The following is a 25540-nucleotide window of genomic DNA, read 5'->3' on the forward strand; positions in this document are numbered from 1 at the left end:
TGCTCGCGCATGTTGTGGAGGGAGGAAGGGTCTGTGTGTGCAGAGTACCGGGGGAAGGAAAGGTGTAAGGATGAGAGCCTTTTCCTATCAGGCCAGTGGTGGGAGCAAATCTATTACATATGCTGTACATCTAAAACTTCAACAGACAGAAGGGCCCCATTACCGGGTGGCTGCCAGCAGTACAGGCAGAAGTTCCTGAAGCAGCCGGAGGCTCTTTATGGTGCCCACAAATTTGGCATGTTACCCTGCAGGGCCCCGCAGCTCCCAGCCTCACCCCCACAGGCGAGAGTCCCTGCAAACCAAATTCTCAAGAGGCTCCAAATCCGGTCCGCTCTGAGCCCAGCTTTCCCCTTCTACTCCACCCCTCCACCCACACAGCTGAGGTCACCCGGCCCAGCCTCTTTTGCAACTTTCCCAGCTGTGTGCAGGAGAGGGAGAGGGGGAAAACTCAGAGGGAAGTAATCTGGCCTCAACAAACTCTTTTTTGCTCCCAAAGTCCTTTTTCTGTGACCCAGCCAAGACTGTTTCTCTAAGAAGAGATCGCCTGCCTGGGAGAGACCCCCCCTTCCTGCCCTCCAAGGCCAAGTGCTACACGGCCACAACTGTAAGTGCCCTGGAAGTCTTTCTCAGTCTGTCTGTCTCAGTCCCGGCAACCCCAGGACCTCTCGGGGAGTTTGGGTGGAGGAGCGGAGTCAAGGGGTGCAAGGATGAGGATTAGAATCTGACAGCTGCAGGGGTTAGATCTCGTCCAGAAAACTCCACCCTGGAGCAAGAAAGGACTTCCGTGCCTGCCCGGGGAGCTGGAGCGGTGTGGGGACCCAGGCAGGACGCAGCTGCCCTCAGTCAGAAGAGGGCAGTGCTGCTTTCTGGATCCTGAAGGGATGGCTAGAAACTAGAGCCTTTCAGGCAGGCGCATCCTGCCAGCACCCAGAGTACACTTGCCACGTGAACAGGATACCTTCTGGGACAGAGCTATGTCGGCCCAAGAGTCTTTTCAGGGGAAAGTTAGCCCCTGGAGTGGGAAATTATTCCTCTTGTTCTAAATCATAAATGCTTTTCCAGAAGCAGGGCTGCAATGCTAGGGGAGCCAATGAACAGAGGTGGACAGATCTGGGTTCCAGACCCACCTTGCCATTAACTAGTTGTTCTTGACTTAGGAATCCACTGGGCTATAATGGCATTTTGTAAACTGCAAGTGCTCTGTAATTGCTAGGCATTATGTATCAATAAAAATAATTTCTTAGGGCTTAGATCAATCTCCCACCACAGGAAGATAGTAACTTGTCTGATCCTCAGACCTACCCAGTGCTGGTGCATACCACATAGTAGGCAGGCACTACATGACCTGGGTGGGGGGATGGATGGATGGACAGACAGATGGACAGGTGGCTGGATGGCTACTTAAGGCAGCCTCTATAATCCCAGCATCAGCAGGCTCTTTGGAGAAAATACAGAGAGGTGTGAGTTCTGGCCCCACCCTACAGGCATGGACAGCCTACTTGGGGAGACAGGACTAATACTTTCAGAGACCTTGAAGAACAAGAGTGCTGAGCTGTGGGTATACATCCCCGAGGGAGCAGGTCTGGACCTGTTAGGGGTGGTGTTGTGAGTGATGTGAGTTGCAAGAGTGTTCTTGGGAGCAACAAAGGCTTGTGCTCCCTAGAAAACCTCTTTTCATAGACAATAAAGATAATAAGTCCCATTATTTTTCAGGGTAGTTATATTTATTTTCCAAAGTATGGGATCTGGAAGGGGAGATGCTGAAAAGTGGGGCAAGAAGCCAGGTAAGATAGTGTGATCGGGGCCGGGAGACCATGCCAGCTTCAGAATTCTCACCTGCCCTTTCCTGTCAGCAGAAATGACTCCTCACCTGACTCCTCACTCCTCTGCACAAATGAAGCAGAAGTGTGTGTGGGAGTGCTGGCTGGGACCAGTGGGGTAGGGAGAGTGCCGGCTGGGACCAGTGGGGTAGGAAGAGAAGGGAAGTGAGAAGATGAACGCACAGCAGGTCAGAGTTCCTGTGGGACTGACTGGCCAAGTCCTGGGCCTGGCAACAACCCAGTCTGTCTTTCTGCGCAGGGACTCAGCTGCACTGTAGCTTTGGCAAATGGGCAGGGCCAAGGCTCAGGGCTTAGAAGAACTGCCAGGCAAGAGCAGGAGGTTTAGTCACACCCAGTGGAGAGTCGGTTGCCGCAGGCTCAGCCCTGGTCTGGCTGAAGGCAGCAGTCAATCCTGCATTGCCATCCCTCCTTTTCACTATTACTTAACAGTGAAGAATGACTCAGGCTGGCCTCTAGGAGGATGCCCTGGTTAGAAGTATGAGTCAGCTGAGGGAGTGGGAGGAAGCTTAAAATGACAGTCATTGCCAAATCCCAGCAGAGAGAACATGGGAAGGGACTCCAGCCACCATGTGAGATCTGCATATGCCTTCTAGCTGAGCCGGCCTGTGTCTGTCCCCAAGCCGACACCCTTTGCCACTCACCAGGGCCGAGTCACTCGCTGCTGCTGCCGCTGCTGGTCCTGGACTACTTTTAAACAGCAGCCTTAGCACATTCCTGCCCCCACAGGAGTAGGGTAGGGCAACCTGCAGTGGCAGCACGCTTTGAGGGCCCATCCGGGGGATTCAGGGTGGTGTGGGCTGGGGCAGCTCAAAGCTAAAGCTGAGACAAGTTATAAGGATTTGGAGAGAGATCCAAAGAGAAGACAGCACCTCGGAAGGGTTGGCACATGGCAGAGGAAGAGAGTAGGGCAAAGAAGCTCCATGTGGCAGGACTGGTTCTGTCTTTCCATGGATGTGAAGGAGGGGACTCTGGCACTGTGCTAGACTGGATTAAGTGACCTTTGAGGCCCCTGCAGTAGGGAGCTGGTGCAGGCTTCACACGGATGGCACGAAATCAGCCATTGTGGGAATATTTACCTCCTATAAAGTGACAAATGCTACAAATCAAGTCTCTGGCCCCTAAACACCTCCCCCTCTCCCAGTTGTTGAACATTTATCTGGATCTTTCCCAACTTGTGCTGTAAGAACGTGACACATGCTACCTGCAGAGAAGGCTGGTGACATCCTTGAGTGATACCCCCTTTACCCACGAGGAAACAGGCTCCCCAAGGCTAAGTAACTCATCCAAGGTCAAAAATGTGCAGAGTTGGGATGAGAACTCTGACTCCAAAGCTTAAGATCTCTCCATGGTACCAGGCAGCCTCCATCTCCTGCCTGGACACTAAAGTGATTCTTTATAGTATGACTATTAGGAAGTCATACTCAGATGCCTGTGGGCTGCAATTCATTCGCAAGGTCTTTTTAGAAAAATTTTAAGTCTTTATTTGATATTTTGAATTATACAAACTTAGCAAATTAAAAACAACAAATAATTAAAAAGAATAAGGCCAGACGCGGTGGCTCACACCTGTAATCCTAGCCCCCTGGGAGGCTGAGGCAGGTGGATTGCCTGAGCTCACAGGTTTGAGACCAGCCTGAGCAAGACCAAGACCCCGTCTCTAAAAATAGCCCAGGCATTGTGGCAGGTGCCTGTAGTCCCAGCCACTCAGGAGGCTAAGACAAGAGGATTGCTTGAGCCCAAGAATTTGAGGTTTCTGTGAACTATGACTCTGTGGCACTCTACTGAGGGTGACAAAAGGAGACACTGTCTCAGAAAAAAAATTTTTTTAAATAAAATAAAATTTGCTTTTAGTTTCTAATCTAAATTTCTCATGTCTCTTATTAATCATTCAGTATGTATCTGCCCATAGCTTTCTGGTTATTCATAGGATAAGCATATATGTAAAATTAAACATATATAGTCACATACATGGGGTTATTGTTTGTTTTTATACAATTAGCATCATACTATACAAAATGTTCAGTGATTTTTTTAAACTGAATTATCATGCTTACCTTTCTACTTAATTACTTCATCTTTTTAAAATTACCCAGTACTGCACAGTATGAGCGGATTAGGATTTAGGGAGAGAGTCTCTTACTGAGACAACAATGCTTTAGCAATCATCTTTGTACAAACATGTACATTTCCGTAGGACAAATTTCTAGAGTTCCTAGGGTATGTGCATAATAATAATTTCCCTTCAAAAGGACTGTGCCAATTCATCAATTCATACTCTATCAGCAATATTAGAGAATTTCCCCCCCATGCTCACCAACACTTAAATAGAACCTCTGTAAGTTGACCACCCAAGGGACTATAACAGACTGGTCAACGTAAGGAACTAGGCCTTCTGTACTGATACATACACATGTGCACATCCAATCTACGAAAACTAGGTCAACTTAAGGAGGTGGTTGATGTAGGGAAGGTGGTCAGGGATGTATTAGCATCAATCTTTTTAAATTTTTGCCATTCTCATGGGTGAAAAACAACAGTATTTTGAAAACTTTTATTCCCATGATAATTAGTAAGGTTGAGTATCTTTTTAAAGCTTACTAATGCTTCATAAGACTTCAGCTGGTTTCTTGTTCATGTCCTTTGCCCACTTTCCTGCTGGTAGGAGTGCCTTACGCATGGTCATATCCATCCTCTGTTACGTGTGTCCCATATGCTTTCGACCTCCCCTGCCCCTCCCCCAGATTTCCCTTCAGAAAAACACAGCGGGGCTCCTTGTGTCAAGTCCTCATGCATCCAGCCCCTAAGCTTTCTGACAGGGCCGCCATAGAGCTGAGTGTGTGATTCCCATTCTGGTTTTGCAGACAGACATAATTTAGCAGTTAAGCATGGAGTCCCTGGACTTAGGCCTAGACTCAGATCCCAGCCCCAAATTCAGGCTCTACCTCTTACAAGCTTTATGTCTTTAGGGATGAGCTGCATAGGTTCACTAAACATGTTTCTTCAGTGGGAAAATAGAGATAATAAGAGTGTCAATTCCCCAGGCTATTTATTTTTGAGCAAGACTAAACAGCTAACATTTCTCGAGTTAATTTGCACCAGTGAATACATCATAATGATGTATGTATACGCACTAAATGTATTAAATAATGTATTTATTTAACCCTCATAATGATATGCATATTGTTTATCTGTGTGATCACAAAGCCCTCAGCATGGTGCCTGCCGGATAAATGTTGGCTCCTGCTGCGTGCGAGATGGCCCCCAGCAGGGCTGCATGGTGAGGTCCCAGCATGTGGAGGATGCGTCCCCTCTGCCTGCACATGGGTCTCCATCCTGCGGTCAGGCCTCACACCCAGCTCCTTGTCAGCAGCCACAGTTCTCTGCACTCCTCCTGTGCCCCTTCATCACTGTGGCTGCCTTTTTCTATCTCCTGCACATCTAGGTTTTTGTTGAGGTTCACCGATCCTAATCCCAGCACCTGGATTCCTGTGAACACAGATTCCCCGGGTTCAATCTCAGGCTATCAGGCGGCAGAGAAAAGTCTTCTCTAGCCTTTGATTCTAGCACTAGCTCTCCCTTTTGCTCCCTGTGTGGCCTTGGGTGACTTGTGAATGACTCGCCTCTGGTGAGCCTTGGTTGTCCTTGTCTCTGCAGAGTGCTTAGGGCAGCCCAGTGCGGGTGCTCAGCCAATGCTAGTTCCTCTGCCCTTCTTCCTGCCTCCCTTGTGTCCTGATTCCTTTTCTGAGGCATCATATTAGCTTTTTAAGCTAAGTTAGCATGCTGTGCCAACGTCTTTAAGAAACAGCTCCCTCAGGCTCCCAATCCCCTTCCAAAGTGACAATTGATGGTCGGAGAGCATGCCTTTCAGGAAATTCTGAGCCATTTTTCCCCTAGCTGGTTTCCCTTGTGGGCAGCAGCAGCATCCATTGCAAAACGCCAGCCCAGGTTAATGCCTGGCGTTCCCTCCCTCTGCATGTCTGCAGCATAGGAAATGTTTGCTGAGGGAATGAGTGAATGTCGGGATCCTTGGTAGGAAATTGACAGCCCACCCTAATTTTGCTTCCTCCCCTGGCTTTTCTCCTTCCACATCCTTTGCCTCACCCTTCTCTGAAGCAAATCAGCCAACTTCTCTGTTCACAGTTCCAGTTGGTTACTTCATTCCCTCCCTGTGAAATAACCATCTCCAACCTCATGCCTCATTTCTCCAGGCCCAGTGCAGTTGAGTTGGCACACTTTCTCTGTGCCTCTGTTAGGAAACTGTATACTTTCTCTCTGGTGTCATCATTCAGCCCCTTACTTTCTTCATTCACGACTCCTGATGGTGGGTTCCTGTCTGCTTTGTGTCACTGCTGCTCCCACTGTCCAGTGCAGGGTTCAGTGTACTGTAGGCGTGCAGGCCTTTGCTGACCGAGTGCATCAAGAGGACCTATTGCTTACCATGCCAACACAGCCCTCCTGGTTTACAGCAGAAGCTCTGGTACCACTATCTCTGGCTCCTGGGACAAGCAACTCTGAACAGAACCTCAAATCACCTTTGGTCTGTGACCTGGCTCATGAAGGAGACGCTAACAATCCTAGATCTCTGGGAGTTTCCTGTTTTAACTTTGTGCTAACTAGATGCTTGCTCTCATGGCCAGTGAGTCTAGCTCTAATAGATAAAGCATTTTTCAACCAGAGGCATCTTGAGTCTCTGGGAGTCAACTGGCTCGTTCTCCAGCTGGAAAGCCATGACTCAGAGAGGGAACTGTCCCAGGGTCACATGGTAGCAAAGTGAGAACCAAGGCCTCAGGATATCCAGATTACAACTTTTCCCAGTACCAAGGGAAACACCAGCTGGCCAACCTTTGACACCTTAGCTGAGTCAGAACAAGGTTTACGCAACATGCTCAGTGTATCCAAGTATAAAAGACGCAGGAGTATATGTATTAATATATGAGCATATACGGGTGAAGCCCAAGAGCCAGTTAAGCACAGAACTCTGTGACGGTTTCGTTTTATCTTGTTAAAAAAATACATGTATATACACACACATATATATATATTCTTCTATAGGAACAAGATTTGTTTGTTGTAAAAAAAATCAGAACATACTAAAAAGTATAAAGAACAAAATTAAAATCATGTAATTTGCTACCAACCCAGAATTAATCACCTATATTTTTTAGCTGACAAAAATTAGACATGTTTACTGCATAACATGTTTTGAAATATGAATACATTGTGGAATGGCTAAGTCAAGCTAATTAGCATACCCATTCCCTCACACACTTACTATTTGTTGTAGAATGCTTAAAATACACTCTTAACAGTTTTAAAGAGTACGTTGTTATTGACTATAGTCACCACTTCGTACAATACTTCCCTTGCGAGTATTCCTCTCCCATCTAACTGAAATTTTGTACCCGTTGACCAACATCTCCCCAGCTACCCACCCACCCCATCCCCTGGTAACCACAATTCCACACTCTATTTCTATGAGTTTGACTTTTCTAGATTCTGCATGTAAGTGAGATCACGCAGTCATTGTCTTTCTGAGCCGGGCTTATTTCACTTATCACAAATTCCTGCAGGTTCATCCATGTTGTCATAAGTGACAAAATTTCTTCATCTGTGGATGAACACTTAGGCTATTTCCAGATCTTGGCTAGTGTGAGCAGTACCACAACAAACACGGGAGCAGGTATCTCTGCAACTTACCGATCTTATTTCCTTTGGCTGTATACCTAGTAGTGGGATTGCCAGATCTAAATTTTTTTTTTTTTTTTTTTTTACTCTTTTACTTTTTTTTTTTTTTTATTGTTGGGCATTCATTGAGGGTACAATAAACCAGGTTACATTGATTGCAATTGTTAGATAAAGTCCCTCTTGCAATCATGTCTTGCCCCCATAAACTGTGACACACACCAAGGCCCCACTCCCCTCCCTCCGTCCCTCTTTCTGCTTCCCCCCCCATAACCTTAATTGTCATTAATTGTCCTCATCAAAATTGAGTACATAGGATTCATGCTTCTCCATTCTTGTGATGCTTTACTAAGAATAATGTCTTACACTTCCATCCAGGTTAATATGAAGGATGAAAAGTCTCCATTTTTTTAATGGCTGAATAGTGTTCCATGGTATACATATACCACAGCTTGCTAATCCATTCCTGGGTTGGTGGGTGTTTAGGCTGTTTCCACATTTTGGCGATTGTAAATTGAACAGCAATAAACAGTCTAGTACAAGTGTCCTTATGATAAAAGGATTTTTTTCCTTCTGGGTAGATGCCCAGTAATGGGATTGCAGGATCAAATGGGAGGTCTAGCTTGAGTGCTTTGAGGTTTCTCCATACTTCCTTCCAGAAAGGTTGTACTAGTTTGCAGTCCCACCAGCAGTGTAAAAGTGTTCCCTTCTCTCCACATCCACGCCAGCATCTGCAGTTTTGAGATTTTGTGATGTGGGCCATTCTCACTGGGGTTAGATGATATCTCAGGGTTGTTTTGATTTGCATTTCTCTAATATATAGAGATGAGGAACATTTTTTCATGTGTTTGTTAGCAATTCGTCTGTCATCTTTAGAGAAGGTTCTAGTCATGTCTCTTGCCCATTGATATATGGGATTGTTGGCTTTTTTCAAGTGGATTAATTTGAGTTCTCTATAGATCCTAGTTATCAAGCTTTTGTCTGATTGAAAATATGCAAATATCCTTTCCCATTGTGTAGGTTGTCTCTTTGCTTTGGTTATTGTTTCCTTAGCTGTACAGAAGCTTTTCAGTTTAATGAAGTCCCATTTGTTTATTTTTGTTGTTGTTGAAATTGCCATGGCAGTCTTCTTCATGAAGTCTTTCCCCAGGCCAATATCTTCCAGTGTTTTTCCCTATGCTTTCTTGGAGGATTTTTATTGTTTCATGCCTTAAATTTAAGTCCTTTATCCATCTTGAATCAATTTTTGTGAGTGGGGAAAGGTGTGGGTCCAGTTTCAGTCTTTTACATGTAGACATCCAGTTCTCCCAACACCATTTATTGAATAGGGAGTCTTTCCCCCAAGGTATGTTCTTGTTTGGTTTATCGAAGATTAGGTGGTTGTAAGATTGTAGTTTCATTTCTTGGTTTTCAATTCGATTCCAAGTGTCTATGTCTCTGTTTTTGTGCCAGTACCATGCTGTCTTGAGCACTATGGCTTTGTAGTACAGAGTAAAATCTGATATGCTGATGCCCCCAGCTTTATTTTTGTTACTAAGAACTGCCTTAGCTATACGGGGTTTTTTCCGGTTCCATACAAAATGCAGAATCATTTTTTCCAAATCTTGAAAGTACGATGTTGGTATTTTGATAGGAATGGCATTGAATAGGTAGATTGCTTTGGGAAGTATAGACATTTTAACAATGTTGATTCTTCCCGTCCATGAGCATGGTATGTTCTTCCATTTGTTAATATCCTCTGCTATTTCCTTTCTGAGGATTTCATAGTTTTCTTTATAGAGGTCCTTCACCTCCTTCGTTAGGCATATTCCTAGGTATTTCATTTTCTTTGAAACTATGGTGAAGGGAGTTGTGTCCTTAATTAGCTTCTCATCTTGACTGTTACTGGTGTATACAAAGGCTACTGACTTGTGGACATTGATTTTATATCCTGAGACATTACTGTATTTTTTGATGACTTCTAGGAGTCTTGTGGTTGAGTCTTTGGGGTTCTTTAAGTATAAGATCATGTCGTCAGCAAAGAGGGAGAGTTTGACCTCTGCTCCCATTTGGATTCCCTTTATTTCCTTGTCTTGCCTAATTGTATTGGCTAGAACTTCCAGCACTACGTTGAATAGTAAAGGTGACAGAGGACAACCTTGTCTGGTTCCAGTTCTAAGAGGAAAAGCTTTCAGTTTTACTCCATTCAGTAAAATATTGGCTGTGGGTTTGTCATAGATAGCTTCAATCAGTTTTAGAAATGTGCCACCTATGCCTATACTCTTCAGTGTTCTAATTAGAAAAGGATGCTGGATTTTATCAAATGCTTTTTCTGCATCTATTGAGAGGATCATGTGATCTTTATTTTTGCCTCTGTTAATATGGTGGATAACATTTATGGACTTGCATATGTTAAACCAGCGTTGCATCCCTGGGATGAAGCCTACTTGATCATGATGAATGACTTTTTTGATGATAAGCTGTAATCTATTGGCTAGGATTTTGTTGAGAATTTTTGCATCTATATTCATGAGTGAGATTGGTCTGAAATTCTCCTTTTTGTTTGGGTCTTTTCCTGGTTTTGGGGAAACCAGGGTGATGTTTGCTTCATAGAATGTGTTGGGAAGATTCCTTCTTCCTCAGTTTTTTGGAATAATTTCTGCAGTACAGGAATAAGCTCTTCCTTGAAGGTTTGATAGAATTCTGGAGTGAAGCCATCTGGACCAGGGCATTTTTTGGTTGGAAGATTTTTTATTGTTTCTTTGATCTCAGTGCTTGAAATTGGTCTGTTCAGGAGCTCTATTTCTTCCTGGCTGAGTCTAGGGAGAGGGTGTGATTCCAACTATTTATCCATTTCCTTCACATTGTCAAATTTCTGGGCATAGAGTTTCTGGTAGTATTCAGAGATGATCTCTTGTATCTCTGTGGGATCGGTTGTTATTTCCCCTTTATCATTTCTGATTGAGGTTACTAGAGATTTTACTTTTCTATTCCTAGTTAGTCTGGCCAATGGTTTATCTATTTTATTTATTTTTTCAAAAAACCAACTCCTTGTTTCATTAATTTTCTGAATGATTCTTTTGTTTTCAATTTCATTGATCTCTGATTTGATTTTGGATATTTCTTTTCTTCTACTGAGTTTAGGCTTAGATTGTTCTTCTTTTTCCAATTCCATAAGATCTCTTGTGAGATTGTTGATGCGCTCTCTTTCTGTTTTTCAAATGTAGGCATCTAAAGCGATGAATTTTCCTCTCAAAACTGCTTTTGCAGTATCCCACAGGTTTTGGTAGCTTCTATCTTCATTGTTGTTATGCTCAAGGAAGTTAATGATTTCCTGTTTTATTTCTTCCTGCACCCATCTGTTATTCAACAGAAGATTGTTTAATTTCCATGCCTTTGGGTGGGGTCGAGCATTTTTGTTAGAGTTGAGTTCCACCTTTAGCGCTTTATGGTCTGAGAAGATACAAGGTAAAATTTCAATTCTTTTGATTCTGTTGATATTTGTTTTGTGTCCCAGGATATAATCAATTTTGGAGAATGTTCCATGGGGTGATGAGAAGAATGTATATTCTTTATCTTTGGGGTGGAGTGTTCTATATGCGTCTATCAAGCACAGTTGTTCTAGGGTCTCATTTAAATCTCTTATATCTTTGTTTAATTTCTGTTTAGAGGATCTGTCCAGCTCTGTAAGAGGAGTATTAAAGTCCCCTGTAATTATGGTATTATCAGATATCATATTGCTCAGACTGAGTAAGGTTTGTTTCAAGAATCTGGGAGCATTTAAATTGGGTGCATAAATATTTAGAATCGAAATGTCTTCTTGTTGTATTTTTCCCTTGACCAATATAAAGTGACCATCTTTGTCTTTTTTGACTTTAGTTACTTTAAATCCACATGTATCTGAAAATAAGATTGCAACTCCTCTTTTCTTCTGAATTCCATTTGCCTGAAAAATTGTCTTCCAACCCTTGACTCGGAGCTTTAATTTGTCTTTTGAAGCCAGGTGTGTTTCTTGCAGACAGCAAATGGATGGCTTGTGTTTTTTAATCCAGTCAGCCAATCTATGTCTCTTCAGTGGGGAATTCAAGCCATTAACATTTATTGAGATAATTGATAAGTGTGGTAGTATGCTATTCGTCTTATTTGGTGAGAGTCCATTGCTTAGTTTTATCTTTTGCATCAGTGTGGAGGTTAGGTTCTGTCCTTTAATTTCTGAGTTCTTACTTTGCTGCTGATCCATTGTGGTGGTCAGTGTGCAGAACAGGTTGAAGTATTTCCTGTAGAGCTGGTCTTGTTGTGGTGAATTTCCTCAATGTTTGTATATCCGTAAATGATTTGATTTCTCTGTCAATTTTGAAGCTTAGCTTAGCAGGGTACAGAATTCTGGGCTGGAAATTGTACTGTTTAAGTAGATTAAAGGTAGATTACCGTTGTCTTCTTGCTTGGAAAGTTTCATTAGAGAAGTCTGCGGTCACTCTGATGGATTTGCCCCTGTAGGTCAACTGGCGCTTACTCCTGGCAGCTTGCAGAATCTTTTCTTTTGTCTTGACTTTGGACAGGTTCATCACAATGTGTCTTGGAGAAGCTCGGTTAGAGTCGAGGTGACCTGGGGTCCGATATCCCTCTCAAAGCATTGTGTCAGAATCTTTGGTGATATTTGGGAAATTTTCTTTTATAATATTCTCTAGTATGGCTTCCATTCCTCTGGGGCATTCTTCTTCCCCTTCTGGGATTCCTATAACTCGTATGTTGGAACGCTTCATAAAGTCCCATAATTCTGACAGTGAACGTTCTGCTTTGTCTCTCTTCTTTTCTGCCTCTTTTACTATCTGAGTTATCTCAAGAACTTTGTCTTCTACCTCTGAAATTCTTTCTTCTGCATGGTCTAACCTGTTGCTGATACTTTCCATTGCATCTTTAAGTTCCCTAATTGACTGTTTCAGTTCCTTCAGCTCTGCTATATCCTTTTTATATTCTTCATATCGTTCATCTCTTATTTGATTCTGTTTTTGGATTTCCTTTTGGTTATTTTCCACTTTATTAGCAGTTTCCTTCATTGTTTCCATCATTTGTCTCATTGTTTTCAACATGTGTATTCTAAATTCCCTTTCTGTCATTCCTAACATTTCTTTACGGGTGGAATCCTCTGCAGAAGCTACCTCATGGTCCCTTGGCGGGGTTGTTCTGGACTGGTTCTTGATGTTGCCTGGAGTTTTCCGCTGATTCTTCCTCATGAGTGATTTCTTTTATCTGTTTCCTTGCCCTAATTTTCCTTTCACTTCCTCTTGCTCTTTAAGTTCTCGTGCCTGTGGAAGTTGCAGGCGAGTTTAGACGGATTGCACACACGTGACCACTTGCCGGTTTTCCACTGTTTTAGTCCTCCTTTTGGGGTCCAGAAGTCTCTCACTGACTCCCTGTATCCTCGCAGGGGTGATGATAGGCAGATCCCACCAGCCAGAGATGCCTGGAGTCCTATCTCCCCAGACTCATGGTGCCCAGATGCAAGGAAGCTGTTACTCGGCCGCCATCTTCCAGATCTAAATTTTTTATGCATTTCTTTTTAGGCCTTTTTCGTGCAAATAGGAACTCACCTGCATATTTGGGGTGGTATTGTAAGTATAGTTCACCATCTTCTGATTTTCATTTGGACCCTATGGCATGAGCATTTCCCCTCATTATTATAATATGCTCAAAAACTCCATTTTATTTATTTATTTTTTCTCAGACATCAAGCGGCATCAGAAAAAAAATCCATTTTAAGACTGCCTAATAGTTCACTGTTGGATGTTTATAAACACTACTGGGAAGAACATTCTTGAACAAGAGTCTTTGCCCACATTTTGGATTTTTTCTTTAGGATGAATTCCTAGAAGTGGAGGGCAGGGACATTTTTAGGCTCTCAGGCTCTCAGCACTTGCTGCCAATAGCTTTCCAGAAACATGTATCAATTACACTCCTGCCAGCTGCCTGAGAGAAGAGCCTTTTGATTCTGCAATTGCATCCTTGGGCTGGGGGATGGGTGCTCTTCCATCCAAAGCCTCTGGAGTTCCTGACAATGGACGGCTTGTCCTGCCCACCCCCATCTCCCCTTCTTCCCGCACTGCCCTCCATTCCCAGCTCCAGGCGTGGCTGTCCGTGTGGCCTCTGTACAATACTATCTTGCCTCCGAGAATAGGGTTGGTAGTGCTGAAAGAGGAGAGATTTTCTTGTCCTGTGGGGAAAAGGGGCACCATCCCTCCAGCCCTTGGGAGCTCCCCAGGGGAAATAAGGAGAAAGGCATACAAGGGTGCTGAATTATGCACCTTTTTCAGAGGACAAACCCACCCAGTCCTGGGCCACGCACTGATCTGCTTGTGGAGAGGGGCAAAGCAAAGGCCAGTCTCAGTGATAATGACTGCAGGGGATATTGGCTAGCATATGGATGACTTCTGTTTCCCTACAGGCTCTGAATCCCCTCCATGAATCCTCAGAAGAAAGTGGACCTGAAACTCATCATTGTTGGAGCCCTTGGGTAAGCTCAGCTCAGCTCTGGGAGTTGGGAAGTAGCCTCTTACCCAAGGACAGGGAGACCTCCTGGGTATTTTCTCACCTCCCCATGAGTCTCTTTTTTATTCAATGTGGCACCAGGAAGTGCATCCCATCCCAAGGAAGGGAGCTTAGTTGGGGGGGAAAGGGAGTAAGTAGATGGTTTCTGACCCCAGCTCTGCAGTAAATAGCTGTGTAAATAAGGCAAAACATAGAGCATCTGTCTGCCCTTCTAATCTGCCACACACCTGCCACATGGTAAAAACCTGACCATTGCTATAAGATAATCAGCTCTGTCCTAAATTCTCTCTAGAAATCAATTTCTAGTCCCTTGCTACTCCAAGTGTGGCTCACAGACCACAGACATTAGAAGTTCAGGGTCTCAGGAAGAGATAGTGGTGAGAGGGGCATGGTAAGATTCCGAGGATAATGTGAATGTGTTAACATGTGTTTGCGTGTGTGTGTGTGTTCACATGTGTCTGGGGTTTTTCCTCAGTGTGGGAAAGACGTCTCTCCTTCATCAATATGTGCATAAGACGTTTTATGAGGAATACCAGACTACTCTGGGGGCCAGCATCCTCTCCAAGATTATCATACTGGGTGACACGACATTGAAACTGCAGGTGAGCAGCCCTCCTTTTCCCGTTTCAACTCCTGAAAATCACCCTATTCTCTTCCTGGACAGCTGCTAATGTTTCTGCAATGTGCACCGGGAGCTAGAATGGCCTAGGGCAGAGATGGGCAGACTTCAACTCACGAGCCAAATCTAGTGCCCCATTTGTTTTTTGTAAATAAGTTTTCACAGGGCACAGCCACACCCCTATTTGCTTATCTGTCTTTTGCATGACAATGGCAGAGTTGAGTAGTTGCCACAGAGACTTTGTGGCTTGCAAAGCCTAAAATATTTACTATCCGGCTCTTTACAGGAAAAAAAAAATCGCTGGGCCTGATCTAAAAGGCAAAGCACTAATCCAGAGGTTGGGAGACCCCATGCCTGTCTCAGGTTCTCTGGAAAACTTGGCAGGTAGCCATGGGCAAGTTACTCCTCAGGGCTAAGTTTCCAAATTTGTCAGATGAGAATAATAAGATCTGTCCTAATAACCCAGAGGAAAGATGAGAGCGCAGTTAGATGTTACTGCCAAGGTGTGGCAGTGTGCATGGGTGGGACAGTCAAAGGGGGAGTGTGTGAAAGGATCACGTGCACTGTTCCAGGGCCTTCTGCTCCCTACTCAGGAAAAGAAACTGTGACAAAGATACAAACACCCTGGTTGTGTCTGCCTCCAGCCACTCACCGCAGCCCCGTGGGGCGGCTGCTCTTCCCCTGCAGATCTGGGACACAGGTGGTCAGGAGCGGTTCCGCTCCATGGTGTCTACGTTCTACAAAGGCTCTGATGGCTGTGTCCTGGCTTTCGATGTCACTGACCTGGAGTCATTTGAAGCCCTGGATATCTGGCGGGATGATGTTCTGGCCAAGATTGTCCCCACGGAGCAATCTTACCCCATGGTGTTGCTGGGGAACAAAATTGATCTGGCAGAGCGGAAGGTACTGTTTATTTGTTCATTCATTCATTCGACAAACATGTGAGCACCCACTATGTGCCAGGTACTGTTTTAGGTCCTACACAGACAGTGCTGAATCAGGTGCAGTCCTTACTTCAAGAATTTCTCAGTCTAGCCGGGCATTGTGGCCTGCGCCTGTAGTCCCAGCTCCTCGGGAGGTTGAGGCAAGAGAATCACGTAAGCCCAAGAGTTGCAGGTTGCCGTGAGCTGTGACACCACAGCACTCTACCCAGGGCAACACAGTGAGACTCTGCCTCGAAAAAAAAAGAAAAAAGAAAAAAATAATTTCTCAGTCTAGTAGTGGGTGCAGACAGTTTAAAGGACAATTGTGGTACTAAATATGGCAAATACAATGACAGAGACAGATACATCTTAGATATAGGGGACCACAATAAAGGCGCATCTACCCAAGCCCAGAATACAGGACAGCGTCCTATAAGAGGTCAGTTCCAGGCTGAGGGAATAGCATCATGGTGTCTAGATCATTTTGTCTAGAAACAAGAGTGGAGGAGTTTAGGCCTCAGTGGTAGGCAGGAGTCTGGTCTCTGTGGAATCTGAATTATTCTGTGGAACAGCAGTATTTCTGCCTAGGGCCAGGCGAAGGGTCTGCAGTTATAAATTCTTGGATCTGTGAGTTTTCTGGGAAAGCAGTAGAGTTGTATTTTAATGAGCTTAAGCATATTCTGAATCATTAGGCTAATCACCTGAGAGCTGATGGCAGTGGCCTGACTTGTGTAGGCACTTACCTTTACAGGGCACTGCAGAGAGTGCTCTAAATCATTCCCTGCAAATGAGGAAAGAGTATTATAGGTAGACTTAATTTGTAAAAGATGCTCTTGTGTAAGATGAAGCCCAACACCAAAAAGAAGCTGTACTGTTTGAACTAAGTTTTCTTAGTGTTTCAAATAGAGAACTGAATCATGTTTGAACGACATTTTCACAGTGGTTCAAATAGAGAAAAGAACTAGAACAAAGGCATTATTTGGCACAATTAAGTGTGTTGATGGACAGAAGGAGGGAGGAAGGAGAGAGAGGAAAGGAGGAGAGGAAGGGAAGGAGGGCGGGAGGGATGGTGCTTCCAACTGAGCTATCACCTAGAAAGTCTGTGAGTCGGGTGGCGCCTGTGGCTCAGTGAGTAGGGCGCCGGCCCCATATGCCGAGGGTGGCGGGTTCAAACCCAGCCCCGGCCAAACTGCAACAACAAAAAAAATAGCCGGGTGCTGTGGCGGGCGCCTGTAGTCCCAGCTACTCGGGAGGCTGAGGCAAGAGAATCGCTTAAGCCCAGGAGTTGGAGGTTGCTGTGAGCTGTGTGAGGCCACGGCACTCTACCGAGGGCCACAAAGTGAGACTCTGTCTCTACAAAAAAAAAAAAAAAAAGAAAGTCTGTGAGTCATCAGTTCTGTGGTCACTTCAGGTTGGAAACTCGGGATCGATTCTCTAATTACAAATATCCAGCCTCAGATAACAAACCAAGGTCAGGGGCCGGGCGTGGTAGCTCACACCTGTAATCTTAGCACTCTGGGAGGCCAAGGCAGGTGAATTGCTTGAGCTCATGAGTTTGAGACCAGCCTGAGCAAGAGCAAGACCCTGTTTCTAAAAATAGCCAGGTGTTGTGGCAGGTGCCTGTAGTCCTAGCTACTCGGGAGGTTGAGGCAAGAGGATCAGTTGAGCCCAAGAGTTTGAGGTTGCTGAGTTATGACACCAGGGCACTCTACCTAGGGTGACAAAGTGAGACTCTTTCTCAAAAACAAACAAACAAACAAACAAAAAACAACCTAAGGTCATTCAAAGGCAAGGGGTCTGTCCCTTCCTTTCCCCACTGGAGCCAGCTGCAGCTGAGAACACTGAGGTGGTCTAAGAAGGGGAATGGGTCCTTATGATTTCATTGCTCTGTGGGTCCACACTTCCTCCCACACCTGGGACAGTCACTCTGGCTTCAGACCCTGTCAGGAGTAAAGCAGGAAAGGGCTGGTCAGCCAGACAGGACAATCCTTATTTGCCTGGTTCTGCTCGTCAGATGATGTTGTGCTCTCCAGCCTGGCAAGAGTTACAAACTGTCTGTTCTGTGGGTCATGTCTTTGGGTCCTTGAGAAACCTCCACTGGGAACATTTCACTGTGCCTCCCCTACAAGGATCGTGCATTCTCCTTCTCTCCCTCCTCAACCCCTTTTCAGTCACTCCCACCCCGTTGGGGTCACTTCCTCCTCTAAGCAGCCCTGTGAGTGGGATTTCCAGCAGCTCCAGCCTGGCCAGCTCTCTGCTGAACTCACTTCCTTCACAGGGTGCACTCCCCTCTCGCATTCAGGCTCCATGGCAGGACAAGGGCCACTAGTGCTCAGGGAAGTCTGTTCCCTCTTGGCCTCACTGCCTTTCACCTTGGATCCCCAGGTGTTTCAGACCCCAGTTCACTGAGTCCACCAGACTCCAGGGGTCATATGTTAATGACTTTCCTTGAAGTCATCTTTCAGCCAGACATGGAGCCTTACCTGTTTCCCTTCTTGGTGTAGTTATGCTCGTTATACTCACAACGCTCTCCAAAGAAATCCTTCTGATCCTCCTTTTCAGCCTTTAACACCCATGCTGTGCGTTTCAGAGTCATCTAAGAGATTCTTGGCCATGGACCTTTAGAAGTGTGTCCCATCCCAGGCTGGTCTGACTCCCAACCCATTTATATCTGGCGTCCATCAGATCATCGTTCCTCCACCAAAGCTTCCAGTTTGGCATCTTCTTTCATACGTCTGAAGGATATGGTGGGTGGGAGAGGAGTTGAGGAAGTGCAGGACTGAGACTGACTTTTTCTCAGTGAAATAAGGGGCATCATCTTCTATTGAGAAGAAGGAAACCAATAGGAGGCTGGAGAATGATGGCGAATCTTGGCAGTTGCAGAAATGGGAGGAAGAGCTCATCAAGACTCATAGAGGTGACAGCAAGGGCTCAGCAGGAGGAGCCCAGGGCCTTGAGGTGCAGTCTGTGGGGTGTCTTCTTCAACAGCTCTGCCTGGGGTACAAGCCAGGAGCAAAGGACCTGGGACTGAGGCCTTTCCAACCATGAACAAAGGACAGAGCTGTGAGGGCACTGAGACACGTGAAGGGAAGAAGAGGGACAGGAGAGGCTGAAGGGCCAGCGATGGGGCATCAGAGGCTACAGCACAGGGAGAGAGTGAGGGCCTGAGGGATGGAGGGAAAGGAGACCCTGGGCACAGAATGGAAGGCTGAGGGGGGGTTTTGTTTTTGTTTTTTTTGAGACAGAGTCTTACTCTGTCGCCCTGAGTAGAGTGCTAAGGCATCATAGCTCACAGCAACCTCAAGCTCTTGGCCTCAAGCCATCCTCTTGCCTCAGTTTTTCTTTCTTTCTTCTTCTTCTTCTTCTTTTTTTTTTTTTTTAGTAGAGACAGGGTCTTGCTATTGCTCAGGCTGGTCTCGAACTCCTGAGCTCAAGTAATGCACCCGTCTTGGCCTCCCAGAGTGCTAGGATTATAGGCTTGAGCCACCAAGTCTGGCCTGAAGGCTGGGTTTCATGTCACAAAGTCCCTGGGAAGGTGAGGCTGACATGGAGAGATGATGGCAGGGGAAGGAATCCTGAGGCTATCAAGAGAGGGGGGTGATGTTTTTTGCGAGGAGGAAGAAGCCTCACCAGATGGCAAGTGTTCAATGAATGAGGGGGTACCTGGCAGGGCCAGAAGGGGCCCGATCCAAGGATGGGGGGTGGTGAGCTTTGAATAACAGAGAGAGGAAGAACAAAGGTTTGAAAGAAGCAGTGAAGTACCGGGCAAGCCAGCACCTCTGAGTAAGACATGCGAATAGCCCCAGCAGAGAGGGCAGGAGGGCAGTGGTGACCTGGGAGTTTTGTCTTTCAACAAAGTAGGCTGAGAAAGAGTTTGGAGGGAGGTGGAGCAGGATGGGCAGAGGTGGGGAAGCCATAGTGAAGTAGCCAGTGGAGAGGAGGAAGGGCGGGAGAGTGGAGAGAGCAGAGGACTGTAACTCCCAGACTCCAGATTGTAAAGCCCAGGGGAGAGGCTAGGGAGTGACTGCTCTCCAGGGCCCTTGATCCCCACAGACTTACCCAGGTCTCTGCCAGGCCCTGGCCTGCATGAGGAAATGGAGAAGATGCAGCTGACAGGGTAGGACTGAGGATGGCTGCAGGAGCATCATCTCTCAAGCCAGCCCAAGAGCCAGTTCACACTCGCTGGCCCCATGTGCCTCCCGACCTCCTCCAGGTTTCTGCCTGTGGAATGGAGACCAGAGTACTGACTTCCTGAGAAGTCATGAAGGAGATGATAGGGTCATTATCCTCCTCCTTATGATCTCCACGGGATGGGCTGGGGAGATTCAGCAGCTTTTTCTACTTAATACAAAGACAATGAATATTTTAAAATATGTTGCCAGAGGCCGAGTACAGTGGTGCCCCCCTGTCAACCCAGCTACTTGGGAAGCTGAGGTGGAAGGATCTCTGGAGGTCAGGAGTTCGAGCCCAGCCTGGGCAACATAGCGAGACACACCTCCCCCCACCCTGTTACATGAATGTAACTAATTAATGCCCTTGAAGTATATGCTTAAAATGGTAAATTAAAATGGTAAATTTCACGTTCCACGTATTTTACCACAATGAAAACATACACAAGTATATGTGTGTGTTTATGTATGTGTATATGTGTATATAGATACATATACACAATTTGCCAGAATGATTTTAAAGAAAAAATTTACATTATTAGAAATAACAGTTTTGCAAGCATCTATGCTATAAGGAATTTATTTGCAGGGACGTGAATTCTTTGCTCTATGCTCAGGTGGGTAATTTCTGACTTAACACTAATTCATTGAATTAGAATCATGATTCTTGAAAATGTCTAATTTAGTTTTAGGAATGGTTTAATAATTAGTATTTGACATGCTAATTTTAAAATTTGTATAATCAATCATTTTAAATACATATGAGATGGAAAACATCATAAATAAAATAATATAAACTGGACTAATTTTGTCAAAAATATGGCCTCCAATGACCGAGCAAAAGTGTAACAGGAAAAGTAGAATGTTAATAACATATTGTCAACCAAAAGCAAAATTAATGAAAGTTAACACTTTTAGAATTTTCATACTTCCCATTGCTCTCCAAGTACCACACCCTGAGCTTGTTTCCAGAGTCACAGCCTGAGTTATAAATAACTTCCATTTTATAAATAAAAGATGAGATGATTTTTTTTAAAAATCACAAAACTGTAGCTGGAGTTGGAAGAGAAAAGAGAAAAGCAGTGTCTGGGTGGCTTTCTTCCCAGGCCAGCTTTGCAAGGTTGAGTAGGGGCAGGATATAAAAAGAATGCTAATTTACAACATAATCTCAACTGATATTTTGGAGTCTGTAGTCAATCATTTCATATAAAACCAATAGAGAAAGAACAGGAAAAAATGAGGTCCAAAGTCTGTCCTGGCTGGACACTCAGGCAGACGCAGTCATGATAAGAGGGCAGGTTCAGCCAAGGTCAGTGGACTGGAGCTGTTAGCATGTTCCTGGTAACTCTGGGTGACCTTGGCAAGGAGCTGCAAGAAGTTTAAGCCCAGGTCTTCCCTTCAGGGATTTAAAAAGATACAAAATCCTTGGTGTTCCTAAGATGCTATCAAGGCATACGATGTTAATTTCTAATGATTATTTGCATGTTACTAGTAAAGCCAATAAAAATCAGTGGCACAACTCTCCTTTGTTTTTCCTCCAAATAGTTCAGGATTTGAGGCTTCTTGGTTATTCACCATGTCTGGGGCGTCTGTGCCCTACAGGAGGGAGTACTCTTGGCCAATTCCAGGATCACTCCTCCCAAAACCAGGAGGATCTCAGAGGTCAAAGGCCAAGACTAGGGCCTGCAAATTCTTTCTACTGTGCTCAAGTTCAGCAGTTCCTGGGCTCCTCAAAGTTCAGGCTGCTTAGCTGACCCCAGCCTACACCTTCTAGTTTTGGGTTGCAAACTTCACAATACCAGAGTTACTGCTGGTGGACAAAACAGGCATTGTGAAAGGATGCCACAAGCCACTGGGCCCTCCTGTCACTTCTGAGGCTGAGGAAGCAGGGACCAATGAGACAAAGGACAGCAATGATATTTTTTATCCCAGTAAGATAGATGGATCCAGAACCTGCAGAAGCCGAAGAGGCAATTTGAACAGGGTATTCTCTGATCTCCACCTGCCTGCACTGTGTTCTGAGAGAGGGCAGAATGATCCTTTCTCCATGAGAGAAAGAATACATTGAAATAATGTATTCATTATTCACACAGCAAATGCTCAATATGTTGTCATTTCCCCCTCCCTGGAATAACTGGACATCAAACTCAGTGGTATGAATCAACTTTGGAAGTAACTCATAGAGCTCCCATAGCATTTTTAATCCAGCATCGCCAAACTGGGATCAGCCATTTGCACTTGGGTAGAGATGTATTTATTCAGCCTGCGCTGCCTGGCTCATGGGTGTCAGGCCAAGAGCTGAAAAGGTGACCCTGAGCTTAAGGAACCTGCACTCCAGGAGGAGAAATGGAAGCTGGGGAGCATGATTCTTTTGCAGCGCCCTGCAGAGGGCAGCTCAGACACGGGAATTGGGGTGAGGGCCGGTGCTGAGCTGGGGCTGCATCCAAGCTCTGCCTTCTCCCAGTCCTGGGATCTGGGGCAAGTCACAAAACCTCTCTGAGCCTCAGTGCTCTTGTCTAGAAAAGTGGAGCTAATAACACCCATCTCGCAGGGTTGTTGAGAGGATGAGATGAGGTGATGTAAGATAAAGTGTCTAGCACAGTACCTAGCCCATAGTATGAGCATATTAACTCCCAAGATTCTACCCAGGGAAAAAAGCATCAGCAGGAACCCAAATCTCTGCTCAGAAATAGGTCTCCTAAGTGTGGGCCTGGCTAGCTGGCTCAGGGGAAAGAAGTCCTCCCTTCCTGCCCTTCCTGGCTAGTGTCTGTTATGGACATCTCCCTTCAAAGGGACTGAAAAAGGAGCCAAGGGCAGGAAGCAGCTGTTAGGTTAGACCTTAGGTAGGCCATACAGTGCAGTGGGCTCTAAATCCAGGCCTGTGTTCAAATCCTGCTCAGCCTTGAATATTTTAAGCAATTTTTTTTTCTTACAGGTTTTACTTTCTTTATCTGTGAAATTGAGCTATAGTACCCACCTCACAGATTATGTTGAGGATTTAAGAGATAACATGTGTAAAGTTATAGACATGTAGAAGGTGCTCAATAAACATGCGTGGTGATGGCGATGGTTATAGTGCTAAGGTAATGATGGTTATGAATGTGGATGTGATGATGGTGGCAATGGTGGTGATGTGACCGTGATGATGATGACACAACGGTGATCATTTCTTCCCTTCATGCAGGTGCCCCAAGAGGTAGCCCAAGGCTGGTGTAAAGAGAAGGATATTCCGTACTTTGAAGTCAGTGCCAAGAATGACATCAATGTGGTGCAAGCCTTTGAGATTCTGGCCAGTAGGGCTCTGTCCAGGGTGAGTGGCTGTGGTAGAAGCACTGGCCAAGACTGCCCCCTGGGTGAGGGAACTCAGGAGCTTCCAGAGAAGAATATCTTGAGTATGGCAAGGGACATGGGTGGACAGAGTTGCTCATTGTCCTAGTTAAATAGTTTTGCTAAATAGGGTCTGGTTCCAGAACCTGAAAATGCCAGGGGTCTCCTGCCTTAGACAATATAGTCAGTGGTCCCCCAATCTGGCTATCAGAATTTTTTGTGGAGTATCTACAAATTCCAGTCCTATACCTCACTCCCGAAGATTCTAATTTAGTAAGTGTTTGAAAAGTGATGATCCTCTCTGGCAAGAAGAAAGCTTCATGGTGCCACTCATTCATCAGGTGAAGTATCAGACATGCAGGAGTTGCTGATATCTCCTAGTCAGAAAGATGCACAGGGCCGGGGGTGGTGGCTCACACCTGTGATCCTAGCATTTTGGGAGGCCAAGGCAGGAGGATCGCTTGAGGCCAGGAGTTTAAGTTACCATCCTGAACAACATAGTGAGACTCTATCTCTACAAAAAATTAGAAAATTAACTGGGTGTGGTAGTGCACACCTGTAGTCCCAGATACTTGGGAGGCCAAGAATCACTTGAGCCCAGGAGTCTGAGTTACAGTGACCTGTGACTGCACCACTGTACTTGCTGCCTGGCCCACAAAGGGAGACCCTGTCTCAAAAAAAAAAAAAAAAAAAAAAGACACAGGTCACTTGGTGGTATGGCTGTTCCACAAGCACTCGCTGAGTGTGTGCAGGCCCTGCGCAGGCCCCTTCATGTCATGAGGAAGGCAGACAGGCACCCAGAGGTTGCAAAGCAGTATTATGTGCTGGGGCAGGCGTGGTGATGGGGCCCAGAGGAGCGGTACGCGGATAGCCTGGGGGAGGGAAGAGGGGAGAGAGAAAGACAAGATCATGGAAGGCTGCCTGGAAGCAGTAGAAGAGTTTTACTGCCAGTGTGAGGTGAAGTTCAAAGCTCAGAAGAGGGTCTGTGAGAGATTAGAATGGGGAGAGGCTCAGCTTTCCTCACCATTCTGCTATATTTAATCAAGGTGGGCTTTTTAGAAGAGGGAGAAGATAATTGTGACAATTATTTTGAATGAGCAAATGAAGATTAGAGATTTCCAGTATGTGGAAGTAACCGCGGTCATCATGGGTGACCAGCCTGCCTGGCCCTGCATTGCCAGCTGCCCTGGAGGGAATTGCTCCAGGGCCCAGCCCCAGGTTGTCCCAGAGAGAGAGGCAGAATCTTCCTAGGGAGAAGATTCCAGCTAGACACGCTTACACTCAGAGCTCAATCGTAGGGTCCCTCCACTCCCGTGAGCTCTTCTTATGCCTCCCTGCCAGCCTCCCGTCCTCCCTGTCTCCAGCTAAAGGGAGCAGCAGGGCCACCCTCTCTTAGTGCTCGTTATACTCAGTAGAGTGGCTCTGAAGGTACACGCGTGACTGTTCTTCCCACACAGCTGTCCCTGGAATGCTGTGGAGTGCCGTTTGACCTTGTGTGGTGCTCTGTGATAAATAACCCTCCACAAACACAGTGCAGTGACTTCCAAATCTTTAGTCCCAGCAGGCTTCCATCAGCCCCATCCCAGGTCTGGGGATGGATAGTATCTAACCTTTCTGAGGAAGGTGGACCCTGTATTCTTGAAAGTTTGTCCTTCCTATTGTGTCACTTTTATGACATGGTGCTGTAGTAGACTGTAGCATGTCTGCTTATTGGGGGTTGGGGGGTTTGTTTTGTTTTGGCTCTTTTTTTTTTTTTTACATCCTTTCTCTGCAAAAGAACAGGTTGGCAATCCCATGTCAGTCCTCCACGTTTATAGTAGAAATTTACTGATCAGAAGCATGGAAGTCACAGATGTGGTGTCTGCCATCAGACTGACCTGAATTTGAATCTTGTCCTAGTTCTTTTGAGTGGACCCCTTGGCAAGACATACGACTTTTCTGAGCTTTGGTTTCCTCGTCTATGAAATGGAAATAATTTGATTCCATAAGTATCTCTTGAGTTGTCTGACTAGGACTGGAAAGACAGACATCAGTGCAGTCAAAGGCTGTGGCGTGAGACATTCACAGACAACCAAGGAGGGAGGTGAGCCGGGCAGGGAGGATATGACTGAGGTAAGGAGAGGACACTGAGGGCGCTGGTACAAGGGTAGATGAGGGGCCTCCCCAGAGAAGTGGCCTGTGAACAGGGCTTTGAAGGCAATCTGTAGTCTGCAGGTGGAGACAGACAGCCACCAGAGGCGAGAATGGGGGAGAAAGGGCAGAGAGAAGGGCAAGGCCAGAGGCCCAGGCATGTATCCACAGGCTCAGAGGAGAAACCTACAGTGGGTCTCATTTACAAAAGAAATAAATGTAGCGTGGAGGGATCTGGGGACATGGGGACACAGTGAGTGATGAAGCCAGCAAGGTCAATGGCACTAGATCACAAAGACTTTGTGAGCCAGGAGTTCAGACTTC

General features: G+C 45.6%; 1 protein-coding gene across 1 annotated transcript in view; it reads left to right on the forward strand.

Moving 5' to 3' along the window:
• Positions 1-434: 434 nt before the first annotated feature.
• The window catches only part of RAB7B (RAB7B, member RAS oncogene family), a 32860-nt gene continuing 7754 nt past the window's right edge, over positions 435-25540 (forward strand). Inside the window, exons 1-5 of the mRNA XM_053605280.1 lie at positions 435-604; positions 13945-14013; positions 14524-14650; positions 15355-15570; positions 22944-23069. Coding sequence (XP_053461255.1) covers positions 13961-14013; positions 14524-14650; positions 15355-15570; positions 22944-23069 — 522 coding nt within the window. The 5' untranslated portion in view covers positions 435-604; positions 13945-13960. The remainder of the gene's footprint in view (positions 605-13944; positions 14014-14523; positions 14651-15354; positions 15571-22943; positions 23070-25540) is intronic.

The sequence above is a fragment of the Nycticebus coucang genome, chromosome 10, assembly GCF_027406575.1.
Source record: "Nycticebus coucang isolate mNycCou1 chromosome 10, mNycCou1.pri, whole genome shotgun sequence".
Taxonomy (NCBI): domain Eukaryota; kingdom Metazoa; phylum Chordata; class Mammalia; order Primates; family Lorisidae; genus Nycticebus; species Nycticebus coucang.